The sequence below is a fragment of the Lethenteron reissneri genome, chromosome 6, assembly GCF_015708825.2.
Source record: "Lethenteron reissneri isolate LAM-NWPU_2019-01 chromosome 6, ASM1570882v1, whole genome shotgun sequence".
In the NCBI taxonomy this organism is placed as follows: Eukaryota; Metazoa; Chordata; class Hyperoartia; order Petromyzontiformes; family Petromyzontidae; genus Lethenteron; species Lethenteron reissneri.
Genome location: NC_083784.1, coordinates 5528923 through 5544069, shown reverse-complemented (window position 1 = coordinate 5544069; position 15147 = coordinate 5528923). Strand labels below are relative to the sequence as shown.

General features: G+C 50.2%; 1 protein-coding gene across 4 annotated transcripts in view; it reads right to left on the bottom strand.

Annotated features, from left to right (window-relative positions):
• Window positions 1-12575, bottom strand: part of ARMC2 (armadillo repeat containing 2) — a 28258-nt gene extending 15683 nt beyond the window's left edge. For 3 of the 4 annotated variants that reach the window (XM_061570900.1, XM_061570889.1, XM_061570883.1), the window contains exons 1-8: window positions 12147-12575; window positions 7852-7924; window positions 6644-6821; window positions 5931-6182; window positions 4759-4979; window positions 3397-3499; window positions 1510-1748; window positions 226-371 (exon numbers count right to left, since the gene is read on the bottom strand). In XM_061570900.1, coding sequence (XP_061426884.1) covers window positions 226-371; window positions 1510-1748; window positions 3397-3499; window positions 4759-4979; window positions 5931-6182; window positions 6644-6821; window positions 7852-7924; window positions 12147-12415 — 1481 coding nt within the window. In that variant the 5' untranslated portion in view covers window positions 12416-12575. The remainder of the gene's footprint in view (window positions 1-225; window positions 372-1509; window positions 1749-3396; window positions 3500-4758; window positions 4980-5930; window positions 6183-6643; window positions 6822-7851; window positions 7925-12146) is intronic. The other variant, XM_061570908.1, reaches the window with a different exon arrangement.
• Between the last annotated feature and the right edge of the window lie 2572 nt (window positions 12576-15147).

Sequence of the window (15147 nt, the reverse complement as noted above, 5' to 3'; positions counted from 1 at the left end):
CGGCTCACACTGGGAAGGTTGTGGAGTTCAAATCCCGTTTGGGGGTTGATGCAGCCCATCCGTCTGGGGTGGATACAATGAGGGGAAGTCAGCAGTGGTTCTACGACTCACCCCCACCATAGGAATGTGTAATTTCCACCACTCGCTCAGGAGTGCAATCGGGAGATGGCCACCACCTCGATGCTCATTGGCAATGCTGTGCAGGAGAGAGAGAGAGGCTCTTGCCTAAATGTACGTAGGACGTTGGTGCAAACGCAGGCGTCGCACTCGTAGCGTTCCAGCGTCGTGCACAGTGTGGGGAGCGCCCCAGCCGCACGGAAGAAGCCACAGGCTCCCGGGGCGTCTGCTAGGCCCCGCACGGCCGCTGTCACCTGGGCCATGGCAACAACACGAAGTGCGCGATCAGCACAACCCAGAGACCATGTGATTTTTCTTGTCATAATAAAAATGCAAAGTAGATTTTTTTTAGTTAAGCCACATTTATGTCTGACTAAATTTCTGTCGTAAGACCCTCCACCACCAAATTAAAGAGCAATTCTTATAACCATGTTTTGAAATTAGATACGGGGTTTCACTTTAAATCGTGCCAAGCATCTTTGGACCAGATCCAGTCATTCAAAATTAATTCAAGTAAGTCAGAAAAATGTTGATCATTAAGAAAAGTTAATAGGCTTAAGGGATAATAGCCAGTGGTCAAGATTAACGATTGAGTGGCAGGGAAAGGAGGGGACCATGCCCTTGTCTGTCACTTTGTGTGTCCCGGAATCTTTGTCTTTGTTGGGAGCAGCAACATTTAATAGACCCATGAAGCAGAGGTCGCAACTGGGTACCCGATACCCGTACCGTACCCGATACGGGTACCCGTTTGCGACCCTAGTGCGGCCGGGTACGGGTACGGGTAGGCCGTGAGTCACTGGTGAGTAACCGTTTGTCACTCATTTCCCAACGTCTTGTCCCTTCTCACAATTCAAGTTCCTAGAATCAACCCACCCGCGCCTGCAACATGGCTTCATCCCAGAGGTCGCAATCAGGTACCCGATACCCGTATCCTACCCGTACCCGGCCGGGTAGGGTACGGGTACAGCTGGGTACGGGTACCCGTTTGCGACCCTGGTGCGGCCGGGTACGGGTACGGGTAAGGAATCAAAACCCGTTTGCGACCTCTGCCATGAAGGTGTGTGTGCAAGGGGAGTAGTGTTGCAGTGATTCACGCACTGCGCTACGAACCCTGTAACCTAAGGTTTGAATCCTAGTCGTGGCTAACATCAGTGAAAAGTGATATCTGAACCAGTTCCGTGTCTCCCGTGGGTCAACTCAACCTTAAATGAGTGCCTGTTGCAGTGTATATGAACATCAGCAATGGGAACACAAAGGTTTCTTGGCTGTGGTCGTGTTGCTCACACCACTCCCTCGTGCGCTGTGCCGGCCTTCATAGGTGCTCGTGAACCACAATGCCCCAATAGTCTATGGAGGCTACACGGGGGGTCTTTGTCTTTGTTTCTGAGAGACCTGCACGAGCAGGTGCGCCGTCGCCTTGTCCGCCGGTGCAGTGTTGGCGCGAGCCAGGAGGCCCAGCAGTGTGTCCAGGGTCCCGCGCGCCAGCAGCTCTGAGCCCAGTGCACCACCACCATCACCGCCGTCACCGCCGCCACCGCTGTTGGCGAGGAACTTCACAGCTCCCGCGCAGTACGTGAGAGCCTCCACGTTCGCCGCCAGATCTTGGTCTCCCAGCACCCCCAACAGCAACTCTGCGCCACAACAACAGCAACAACCGGTGACATCACCATGGCGCTTGTGCCAGGCTAGGTGCAATTGGAGGCCTCGTGAAGTGTCATAGGCTCGTTGGCCAGGCCCCCCGGGTGTTATGGGTTGCACCACCTGTGCTCACCACTGTGCCACCTTGCTGTGTTTTATTCGCCTGCCGTTGTGCTCATATATTTCTGGAGGATGGCTATCTGCAATTGTCCACGAGTGTGTGCCGCACACACACACAGACATTTTCCGCAGCAAACCCATGCCTTGTGGACCATATCCGGCCCACGACTTCATTTGGGACAGCCTGCAGCCACACCAGGCCTACCACTTTGAAACGTCCTGCGAGCAATATTTATCAATCTGGCTGTTGCCTGATGAAGCAAGTTGTAATTACTGGCAAAACATCGTACTCAGATTGTTAATTTTGTGGATTTGCTCTCCAACACACCGGTGTACTGTCCTATTAACAAATTTGCATGTTCTGTTTACGTGACAAACCTTACGAATTGGCTGTGTCGGGTGGTGGCGGGTTTAACGACATCTATACTTACGCGATCTAACCCCAAAAAACCTATATCAGGGATTTATCCATCACTGGGTACTAGAGGGAAATATCTTCGACCCGTCCAAAATGTATTTCTCATGTTCGCGCGCTCAGTCACCTGTAAAGGTCAGTCCTAATTATTTTTTGTGTAATTATTGAATTACGTCAAGGTATAGGTTAATGTGCGGTTTCACAAATGTAGATGAAAGTCCTATTTGGCCCTCAGCAAGGATTTTTTTGGATTTGCACACGCATGCAATGCCCTTCACTGGGAAAACTCAAACGTAAATGGGTGGAGGGTAAAGCCTAATGAGGCTGCAGGTCAACTCGTGCAATGCAGTTTCGTTGAGGATTGTAGCTCAAAAAAATAATCACTTGGTCTGTTGGCAGGCCTGGTTCCGCCTCGTTTCTTCCCTATAGCCATTCACCAAACTTGGGAAAGTGCTGTTAACGAGCACCTATTGATGATCACCTATTGACGATCACCTATTGCCGATCACCCATTAACACCGGCACGGCACACGTAGGGGTGCTGCAACAAGCAATATGCCCTGCTGATTTAATTTCCTTAGTGTTGATGTTTTCATACTGGACGAGGTACCAAGTTGTCTTGGTGGAGCCAAGGACAGGTTAAGATATTGTTACTGATCTTATCCATGCCCAAGAACGAAATCAGGTATTCGGGTGCATAGTGCAGAGAGCTAACAATTGCACACAGACAGCCACACCCGCACTGGCAAGCACGCACAAGTGCACGCTTGAGATGAGAGTCCAGCAATAGTGCAGAATTAGTTTCACTTCTCTTTGGGAGCAATTTTACTTTGCATGGCAAAACTAGTTTTGAGGAAACCCTCGCACACCCTACCCCCTCTTCCACAGACAGACAGAAAGACAGGTTTCACTACCACTCGCTGTACAAATGGCATTATCTCCAGCGACTTGTCCTGCCGAAGCCCACTTACTTTTCTTTATTTACATTTTTTTAAACCTCGTTTGTGCTATCAGCATCATGTTTTGGGATGAAGAATCCATTCTGATCTCTCGTGGTGCAGTGCAACCCTTCGTGTAAGAGAGCCGCCCTCCTAGCCGATACATACCCACGATTCCCACTTGCAGGAAGAGCAGGTCGTTGTTTTCTGTGCGGCTGATCTTGAACACAAGTTTGCACACGTTGAGAAGGTTCTTGTCTTTGACCTGAATCTGCGGTGAGACGAGGCAACAAAAAAGCTCAGCTACACTCATCCTCGGCGGCCTATTCCATACAAATTGTTAAGCGGTGGCTTTGATAGCATTGCATCTTATAAGAGTACAAGTGTGCACACAGACAATCAGTCATACCACCCGATCTCGTCAGATCTCGAAAGACAAGAACCTGCTTCGTACATGGACGGAAGACTGCCTGGTTTGTGAGGTGGCCAGATGATGAAATTGCACCATTTAATTCCTGAAATCATCTGTGTGGAGCTTTGAGTGCTATCCCCTCATCATATGTGTGGGTGCCCACATGTTGAACACTGCAGACAGTGAGACTTGATTGTGTAAAAGTATTACTGTAAAAGTAAAGCCCTTTATCAATCTACTGCTGGATGGGGCCTCCCTATGCCATGCAGGTTGTAAAAGTTATTTGACCAAACTTCACCACACTGGTGAGTGGCAGTTGGTGAGGTTGGGGAACATGGCAGCATAGAGCACAGGAGAACAATGGATTTTGCTTCACTGCACACCGCTGTTTACCAAGGTAACAACCCGCCGTGCATGGCGGCCACCCATTCAAGCACTATCCAGGCTTAGCCCTGTTCAGCATCTGATGATATCGGTTGCATTCCAGGAGAATTGGTCAACTATGGAAAGGAAGGAATCGAATAAAATGTGGGAGGCCTTTGCCCAGCGGTAATATGTTCCAGGCTAACAACAGCAACAATATTATTATTACCTATAAAACTACCAGTGTTCTGGGAAACTACAGAGAGGTAGTGACAGTAGGGCTTGTGGCACTGAGGACCTGGTCGACTCAGCCTCAAATGAGTACCTGGTGCAGTGTGTAAGCATCGCCAGCCACCCCCTCGTGTGCCGTGCCGGCCTTCATAGGTGCTCGCTAACAGCACTTGCCCCAATAGTCTGTTAAGGCTATACGGGGGGGATATTTGTCTTTATTCTTAGGTTTTTTCGGTAAAGTCACGTAGGTAAAAAATTAAAATTAATAAAAGTAAAATAAAAATAAAATTAAAATAACGACGTTTCGGAGGCAACACAAGCTATCGTGCTGTGACGGTTCCACCTCAAGACGGAAGCTTGTGTTGCCCCCGAAACGTCGTGATTTTTATTTTATTTTTATTTTACTTTTATTAATTTTAATTTTTTACCTACGTGACTTTACCGAAAAAACCTAAGACTATGAATCCTTGCAGTCACGAAAGCTTCAAATCTAGAAATATTTGTCTTTGTCTGGTTGACTCTACCGAGAGAATGAGCTTGATGACGTGGAGCAGCAGGCGGTCCGAGTTGACGTCCACCAGGCGGTACAGGACGCGCAGGAGGGCGGCCCTGCCGTGGCCGCCCCTCTGGGCCAACATGCCCCCCCGGGCAAGCACGGCCCCCAGATCCTCGCACACGCCACATAGCCGCCCCACGACCTCCGCCCTCTCTTCCTGCCCTTCTTCGACCTGTGGCCGGTCGCCCTCTGCGCAAGAAAAAGCACGCCTCGCTCGTTGGGTATTCACCAAGAAGCAGGATAAATGAGGTATGTCAACTTCTTGGTTCTTTCGGTAAAGTCACGTAGAAGGGAAATAATAAAATAATAAAAATAAAACATAATAAAATAATTCTCACGACGTTTCGGCCACAACACAAGCAGCCGTCCTCAGATGCTGTCTCGGGGAAACACCAAGAAGATGAATCCCTGCAGTCACGAAAGCTTTAAATCGAGGTATGTCAACTTGAGTAGCTTATCCAAACCTGCATTGTTTCTCCAATGGCCACGCGCTGGTGTTGTGCACTGTGATTTATACTGTTTTACTTTTATGGTCGCCTCCTGATAATAACATCTGTAATTTGGATGTTGATTACTTCAACTTAAAATATTTCAATTGCGTAAATTTTTTATTTACTTAACAAAAAGGACAGGCTCCAAGGTCCAAGTTGGCAAGTAGCCAGCAACAAACAGTATTAACGAAAGTGTAGGATAGTTTTTTGGAAGGATATAAAATTATTGTCCAACCATGGGGCTTATTCGAGAGAAAATGTGCATTGTGAACACCTGAACAAGTGTGTGTGCCCAAATCCCACTTGTGTAACCTTTTACTCTGTACCCCTGATGGCTGCTAGCCCCTCCTAGGTCGTCCCCTCTTACACGTTTATCAAGGTGGAGGCGGCTGTGTCTGCAATAGAGCGACCGCTGCTGGAGATGCAACCTGAGTAAAATTTCCAGCCATGCCCAACATTCGTGACGATTATCTGAACCAGTTCTGAGCATCCCCAAGGGGACACAAGGCGTGGCACTGAGCACGCCGCCCTCTCGTGCGTCGTCTCAGCCTGCAAAGATGCTTTTTAGCAGAACTTGCCCTGACAGTGTGCATGACTGAGACATATTTTCTTTGTGTTTGCTGTCTGACATGACGGATGAGCCGTGTACCCGCGGAGTAGGCCTCGAGCTGGGTCAGCAGTGGAGCGACGTGCGAACTCCAAAAGGCAGCCTCCGTAGGGAAGTCGGGAGAGCTGGGGGAGTCGGGCGCGCTGGGGGTGTTGGGAGAGCTGGGGGGCTCAGGAGACCTCGGAGGGCGGCCCCCTCTAGCGGGGGGCCTCTCCCCCCAAGCCTCGACCACAGCCACAGGCGCAAGGGGGGCTCTGTCTCGTGAACCCAGATCGCTGCGCATCCTCTTCAGTCCTGACATGCCACCGTAACACACACACAGCATCAAGCTGGGTATATGTACACAGACCATGCAGGCCTGCAGGATATCCTGCCTCCTAAAAACGAGGAGCCAGTGGCGTAGCTGTCGAGAGTCCAAGTGGAGCAATGGCACTTGACGGGTCCCACAGGCTGGAGGAGCCCAGATGCTGGACTACGAAACTTAGTTCATTTGTCTAGTTGCGTGAGGTACGCTCCCTTATGTTCTGCAACAAAGCCTTAACTTGTCTGTCCTGTAAAGGTTCTGGTCAGTCGGGCCCTACACAAGAGAGAATGTCTGGAACTAGCACTTGAGTGAGTGGACTTGAGTGAGAGGAGAGTGGACAGTTACGTCCTGGGCCTTGGGCAAGAACACTTCAATTGTAGCAGGGCCCATGTCAACCACAACAGAGCGACTGATGTGAGCTGTGCCAACCTCACCATACTGTGACCCTCACCACCGTCGTGTGGCGGGGCTGGCTTGTCCGGCAGCACGTGCCCTGCGCTGGCGGCGCGGAAGAGCCTGGCACGGGAGCGGCTGACCCGTGCCACCTCGCGGGGGTCACCCAGCGACTTGGGGAGGGGGTCCTGGTCAGGGTCCCTGTCCAGGGAATCTGAGGACACTCGGGGCTTCTGCTTGGCTCAGTCAAAGTCCATGTCACATAGAAACACACGTACAGAGCACGGAGCGCTGTGCCTTTGAATATGCAGTAAAGGGTTGGAGTCCTCTAACATAAACATGACCACCGTACACCTGCGTTGACAAACTAGTTGCCGATCAAATTTGAGTGCAAGATTCCTGTGACGTTCTTTAAGATTCTTCGTGGGTTGGCTCCTGAGGTCCTTACCCCACACAACACTCTTACACCACCACACACCACTTCTCCCCCACTCATCACTCCTACCCCACATATCGCTCAACACTGCACGTGGCCGTTGCTCTGTAAATAGAGATCTGTTGATGCTGTGAGTAAACTTGGGGGGGGGGGGGTCGCTCTTTCTCGTTTGCTGCTCCTCAGACCTGGGACTTGTGAAATGTTTAACTTTGTGCAGTTGACGGTTGCACTGCTTAGGCTTAGACTTGAGACTTAGTTGGTCTCTAATGCCTACATCTAAATCATTTTAAATACTGTACATCTATATATTTGTATTATTTGGCAATATGTATTTGTCAATGTGTAAGGCTTCATCTTTCTTTCATTGCCAAACGTCTGGAGGTCGGCTGTATAAAGATACTACATAAATACTCTTAGGCTTTTTCGGTAAAGTGACGTAGGTAAAAAAATAAGTAATTAATTAATTTATAGAAGTAATAATAGAAGTAAAATAATAAATCACGACGTTTCGGAGGCAACACAAGTCTCCGTCATCAGGTGGGACCGTCACAGCTAAAATTACTGCATCAAGTGAGGTAAAAAATTCCAAGAGACCAGCCCTTAGATACAAGTTAAGGGGGGAGGGGCTTATCTGAATGCTACATAAATTGGAAATGTATATATATTTAAATATGCATCAGCACACATGACTGATCTAGATTGAAAACAAATGTCTTTGGAACTGCTTTTTGAGTTTATTTTGTTGTCCTTCCCCCACACCTGCAGAATAAGTTCAACATACATAGATACTATAGCGTATCTGTGTGGGTGGGTGGGTGGGGGATGCTCACATGCTGCAGTGGAGCGAGACGAGTGCGCGATGTGGGCCTCTGCTCCGTCACCTCAAAGTGGTGTGAATGCAGGCTGCATACGGTACACGCAGATGTACGTACATGCAGACACAGCGTGGGCACACTGACATAGCATGGACACAGCATGAAGGCAGGGACACACGCATTTCATGCACAGATGGGCAAAGCATGAGCACAGACACACACGCAACGTTGGCACATGGCAAAGGTGGCACACATGGTAAAATCTGTGCAAAGTTGACTTTGAGTTCATCTTCTTGGTTCTTTCGGTAAAGTCACGTAGAATGGAAATAATAAAATAATAAAAATAAAACATAATAAAATAATTCTCACGACGTTTCGTCATTCAGACTCTGTCTTCTCGACAGACCTGGTCTTCACCTGAGGACGGCTGCTTGCGTTGTGGCCGAAACGTCGTGAGAATTATTTTATTATGTTTTATTTTTATTATTTTATTTCCATTCTACGTGACTTTACCGAAATAACCAAGAAGATGAATCCCTGCAGTCACGAAAGCTTTAAATCGAAATTTACTTTGAGTTGGCCACTTTTGTGGACAACCAATGTCAACTGTATGGCAGAAGATGCCACTATAGCACTGCCCTGCAGAAAGGGGGCCTTTGACAGCCCAGCAAATGCAATCCAACGAAATTTTGTAATCCTAGCAGGTGTAATTTATTCAACTTAAGACACACTACTAGATGTAATTTTTTAATCCTTTATATTAAGTTCGCTTGCGTGCTTGCTTGCTTATGACCGTGCAAATCTTTCGGTCGTTTTTTAACCCACTTCCCGTGATCCAATCGAGCTGACATTTTCCACACAGACTCGTTGTGCGTGACAATTAATTTTCGTGAAAAAAAATTCCAAAATTTTACACTGTTTAGGGAAAATATTTAAAATATTTAATTACCAATTGCTTAATGCTGGCAGACAATCATCTGACCCATAGGTGGCAGCCATCTCAAGCCAGAGGACGAGAGGACTCTAGCCGCCACGCATAGAAAGGATTTATAGTGAAAAACTTTGTTTTTACGGGTTAATTTTTTGTTGTCAGGGCATCGGCTTGACACCGGGGTGAGACATTCAACTTGATAATCCAATTGTATTTCAGGTGGCCAAAACCTGGCTTCAAACCCACGATTCTAACCTCGGATCTGAGCATGGGGCAAGTTCACGGTCTTCGACTTGGCCACTGTGAACCCTCTGAGAGAAAGTGACCCAGACCCAGGGCTCAACGACGATGCTAACAACTGAGTAGCCCGACACGACGATGCCATTATTGAGAAATCGTGAGTTGTCGTAGTCGTCTGACTCCTCGCCGTCACGACAAGAGATGCGAGAGTGCTCGACGCGGTTATGAAGGGGGTTTAATGAGGTGGTAAGTTCTCTACTGCCCGTCAGATTACATATGGATAAGATGTAATGGAGTGCGATGATGATGAGGTGTTGTGATGAGGTGTTGTGATGAGGTGTTGTGATGAGGCGTTGTGATGAGGTGTTGTGACGATGAGGTGTTGTGATGATGTGTTGTGATGATGAGGTGTTGTGATGATGAGGTGTTGTGATGATGAGGTGTTGTGATGATGATGTGTTGTGATGATGTGTTGTGATGATGAGGTGTTGTGATGATGATGTGTTGTGATGATGAGGTGTTGTGATGATGATGAGGTGTTGTGATGATGAGGTGTTGTGATGAGGTGTTGTGATGATGATGTGTTGTGATGATGATGTGTTGTGATGATGATGTGTGATGATGATGTGTTGTGATAAGGTGTTGTGATGATGATGATGATGTGTTGTGATGATGATGTGTTGTGATGATGATGTGTTGTGATGATGATGTGTTGTGATGATGATGTGTTGTGATGATGATGTGTTGTGATGAGGTGTTGTGATGATGATGATGTGTTGTGATGATGATGTGTTGTGATGATGATGTGTTGTGATGAGGTGTTGTGATGATGAAGTGTTGTGATGATGAGGTGTTGTGATGATGAGGTGTTGTGATGATGAGGTGTTGTGATGATGATGTGTTGTGATGATGTGTTGTGATGATGAGGTGTTGTGATGATGAGGTGTTGTGATGATGATGTGTTGTGATGATGTGTTGTGATGATGAGGTGTTGTGATGATGATGTGTTGTGATGATGAGGTGTTGTGATGATGAGGTGTTGTGATGATGAGGTGTTGTGATGATGAGGTGTTGTGATGAGGTGTTGTGATGATGATGATGAGGTGTTGTGATGATGATGTGTTGTGATGATGAGGTGTTGTGATGATGAGGTGTTGTGATGATGATGTGTTGTGATGATGAGGTGTTGTGATGAGGTGTTGTGATGATGATGATGAGGTGTTGTGATGAGGTGTTGTGATGATGATGAGGTGTTGTGATGAGGTGTTGTGATGATGAGGCATTGTGATGATGAGGTGTTGTGTTGAGGTGTTGTGACGATGTGTTGTGATGAGGTGTTGTGATGAGGTGTTGCGATGAGGTGTTGTGATGATGATGTGTTGTGATGAGGTGTTGTGATGATGTGTTGCAATGAGGTGTTGTGATGAGGTGTTGTGATGAGGTGTTGTGATGAGGTGTTGTGATGAGGTGTTGTGATGATGAGGATGAAGTGTTGTGATGAGGTGTTGTGATGATGAGGTGTTGTGACGATGATGATGAAGTGTTGTGATGAGGTGTTGTGATGAGGTGTTGTGATGATGAGGTGTTGTGACGATGATGATGAAGTGTTGTGATGAGGTGTTGTGACGATGATGATGAAGTGTTGTGATGAGGTGTTGTGATGAGGTGTTGTGATGATGAGGTGTTGTGACGATGATGATGAAGTCTTGTGATGAGGTGTTGTGACGATGATGATGAAGTGTTGTGATGAGGTGTTGTGACGATGATGAAGTGTGATGAGGTGTGGATGATGATGTGTGTGATGAGGTGTTGTGACGATGATGATGATGTGTTGTGATGAGGTGTTGTGACGATGATGATGATGTGTTGTGATGAGGTGTTGTGACGATGATGATGATGTGTTGTGATGAGGTGTTGTGACGATGATGATGATGTGTTGTGATGATGTGTTGTGACGATGATGATGATGTGTTGTGATGAGGTGTTGTGACGATGATGATGAAGTGTTGTGATGAGGTGTTGTGACGATGATGATGAAGTGTTGTGATGAGGTGTTGTGACGATGATGATGAAGTGTTGTGATGAGGTGTTGTGACGATGATGATGAAGTGTTGTGATGAGGTGTTGTGACGATGATGATGATGTGTTGTGATGAGGTGTTGTGACGATGATGATGATGTGTTGTGATGAGGTGTTGTGACGATGATGATGAAGTGTTGTGATGAGGTGTTGTGACGATGATGATGAAGTGTTGTGATGAGGTGTTGTGACGATGATGATGATGTGTTGTGATGAGGTGTTGTGACGATGATGATGAAGTGTTGTGATGAGGTGTTGTGACGATGATGATGAAGTGTTGTGATGAGGTGTTGTGACGATGATGATGATGTGTTGTGATGAGGTGTTGTGACGATGATGATGAAGTGTTGTGATGAGGTGTTGTGACGATGATGATGATGTGTTGTGATGAGGTGTTGTGACGATGATGATGAAGTGTGTGACGATGATGATGTGTTGTGATGAGGTGTGTGACGATGATGATGATGTGTTGTGATGAGGTGTTGTGACGATGATGATGATGTGTTGTGATGAGGTGTTGTGACGATGATGATGAAGTGTTGTGATGATGATGTTGTGACGATGATGATGAGGTGTTGTGGACGATGATGATGAAGTGTTTGTGATGAGGTGTTGTGACGATGATGATGATGTGTTGTGATGAGGTGTTGTGACGATGATGATGAAGTGTTGTGATGAGGTGTTGTGACGATGATGATGATGTGTTGTGATGAGGTGTTGTGACGATGATGATGAAGTGTTGTGATGAGGTGTTGTGACGATGATGATGAAGTGTTGTGATGAGGTGTTGTGACGATGATGATGAAGTGTTGTGATGAGGTGTTGTGACGATGATGATGATGTGTTGTGATGAGGTGTAGTGACGATGATGATGAAGTGTTGTGATGAGGTGTTGTGACGATGATGATGAAGTGTTGTGATGAGGTGTTGTGACGATGATGATGATGTGTTGTGATGAGGTGTTGTGACGATGATGATGATGATGTGTTGTGATGAGGTGTTGTGACGATGATGATGTGTTGTGACGAGGCGTTGTGATGACCTCCACCCGCGGGGTCACCTCACGGCTGAGCTCGGACGCGAGTCGCGACTCCCCGCGCCGTCGACGCCGCCGCCGCGGGCACCGAACAGGCGGCGCTCGGCCTCCCGCGGCGTGCGCGGCCTCCTCGTCTCCAGGGCACGCACCAGGGCACGGGCCTCGCTCACAATCTGCGCGCTCGTCCGACGACTCGGAGAGGCCGGGGAGGCCCCTGGAGGAGTCCCCGGGGAGACGGACGACCCCGAGGCACCCGGGGAGGCCGCACGGCCGCGCGGATCGGGCAGCGCCATGGGGCAGCTCCGAGCTCGGGCTGAGATTTGGAGACTTTTGACCGGTGTGGGTTTATCCGCGCTGTTGTTTGTGTTATAATGTGTGTTGCGAGAGATATATAAAGACACACACGGACACACACACGAGGAACTTGGTTCACGTGTTTGGGTCAACGCGGCGTCGCCGTTGCCATGGACACCGCCGCGCGAAAGTTTCTTGGGATTCGCGGCAGCATCGCGAATCGATTCCTCGCTGAACGGAATCGATACATTTAGGCGAAGCGATTCGCGCGCGATAATCCAATGCGTAAAGCAATCGCGACGCATTGCGAGTCCTAATACGAGACGCGGATTGGGATGCGTTCGTGGGAGCGGAGGCGACCGCGGAAGATGAACATTCGCGGCGCGATGCGAATCCGACGACTGCAAGTGCGACAACAACAACAACGAATCGATTCTAGAATCGACATTTTGTTATAAACCAGACGCGTAACCACTCGCGGAATCGAGTAGAATAAATCGAACGTCGCTAATCCGAATCGATTCTTCGTTATTGGCGGGAAAGCATGGCGCGTCTTCACGTCGGCGTGGGGAGCGCCCTGGAGGAATTGGAGCGGCCCCGGGGATCGCGCAGGGCGGCCCCGCCGCTGAGGCCCGGCCCCGCAGGCCTCGTGTTCACGGGGTGCGGCGAGCGCGTGTTCGTGCACGGGGCGGACGGGGGCAGGCAGGTGGGAGCAAGCCCGTAAGGGCATCGCACCCAGCACACAACAATAACAACAACAAGCGATATTCGCCGCTGAGTGGCGGTGACGTCACCACGACGCTTGTGCCAGGCTGTGTGCACCTTGAGGCCAGCGCATAGAACACTGAAGTACACACGCCACCCTGAATATTTAGTACCGAGCATAGCCTGTGCCCAACACACCCGGCGCTCACACACACCCGGCATCAACACACCCGGCACCAACACACCCATCACCAACACACCAACACACACCCAGCACCAACACACCCATCACCAACACACCCACACACACACAGCACCAACACACCCAGCACCAACACACCCACACGCACCCAGCACCAACACACCCAGCACCAACACACCCAGCACCAACACACCCACACGCACCCAGCACCAACACACCCAGCACCAACACACCCACACGCCCCCAGCACCAACACACCCATCACCAACACACCCACACACACCCAGCACCAACACACCCAGCACCAACACACCCAGCACCAACACACCCAGCACCAACACACCCAGCACCAACACACCCAGCACCAACACACCCACACGCCCCCAGCACCAACACACCCACACGCACCCAGCACACCCACACGCACCCAGCACACACGCACCCAGCACACACACACCCACACACGCGCCCAGCACACCCACACGCACCCAGCACACACACACACGCACCCAGCACCAACACACCCACACACGCGCCCAGCACACCCACACGCACCCAGCACACCCACACGCACCCAGCACACACACACGCACCCAGCACCAACACACCCACACACGCGCCCAGCACACCCACACGCACCCAGCACACCCACACGCACCCAGCACACACACACGCACCCAGCACACACACACGCACCCAGCACCAACACCCCACACACGCGCCCAGCACACCCACACGCACCCAGCACACCCACACGCACCCAGCACACACACACGCACCCAGCACCAACACACCCACACACGCGCCCAGCACACCCACACGCACCCAGCACACCCACACGCACCCAGCACACACACACGCACCCAGCACCAACACACCCACACACGCGCCCAGCACACCCACACGCACCCAGCACCAACACACCCACACACGCGCCCAGCACACCCACACGCACCCAGCACACCCACACGCACCCAGCACCCACACACCCAGCACCAACACACCCAGCACCAACACACCCAGCACCAACACACCCAGCACCAACACACCCAGCACCAACACACCCAGCACCAACACACCCAGCACCAACACACCCGGCACCAACACACCCACACACACCCAGCACCCACACACTCAGCACCAACGAACCCAGCACCAACACACCCAGCACCAACACACCCAGCACCAACACACCCAGCACCAACACACCCAGCACCAACACACCCACACACACCCAGCACCCACACACACACCCAGCACCAACACACCCAGCACCAACACACCCGGCACCAACACACCTGGCACCAACACACCCGGCACCAACACACCCGGCACCAACACACCCAGCACCAACACACCCAGCACCCACACACCCAGTACCAACACACCCAGTACCAACACACCCAGTACCAACACACCCAGCACCAACACACCCAGCACCAACACACCCGGCACTAACACACCCGGCACCAACACACCCAGTACCAACACCCAGCACCCACACACCCAGCACCCACACACCCGGCACCAACACACCCAGCACCAACACACCCGGCACTAACACACCCAGCACCATCGCACCCGGCACCAACACACCCGGCACTAACACACCAGCACCAACACACCCAGCACCAACATACCCAGCACCCACACACCCAGCACCCACACACCCAGAACCAACACACCCAGCACCAACACACCCAGAACCAACACACCCAGCACCAACACACCCAGCACCAACACACCCAGCACCAACACATCCAACACCCACACACCCAGCACCAACACACCCAACACCCACACACCCAGCACCCACACACCCAG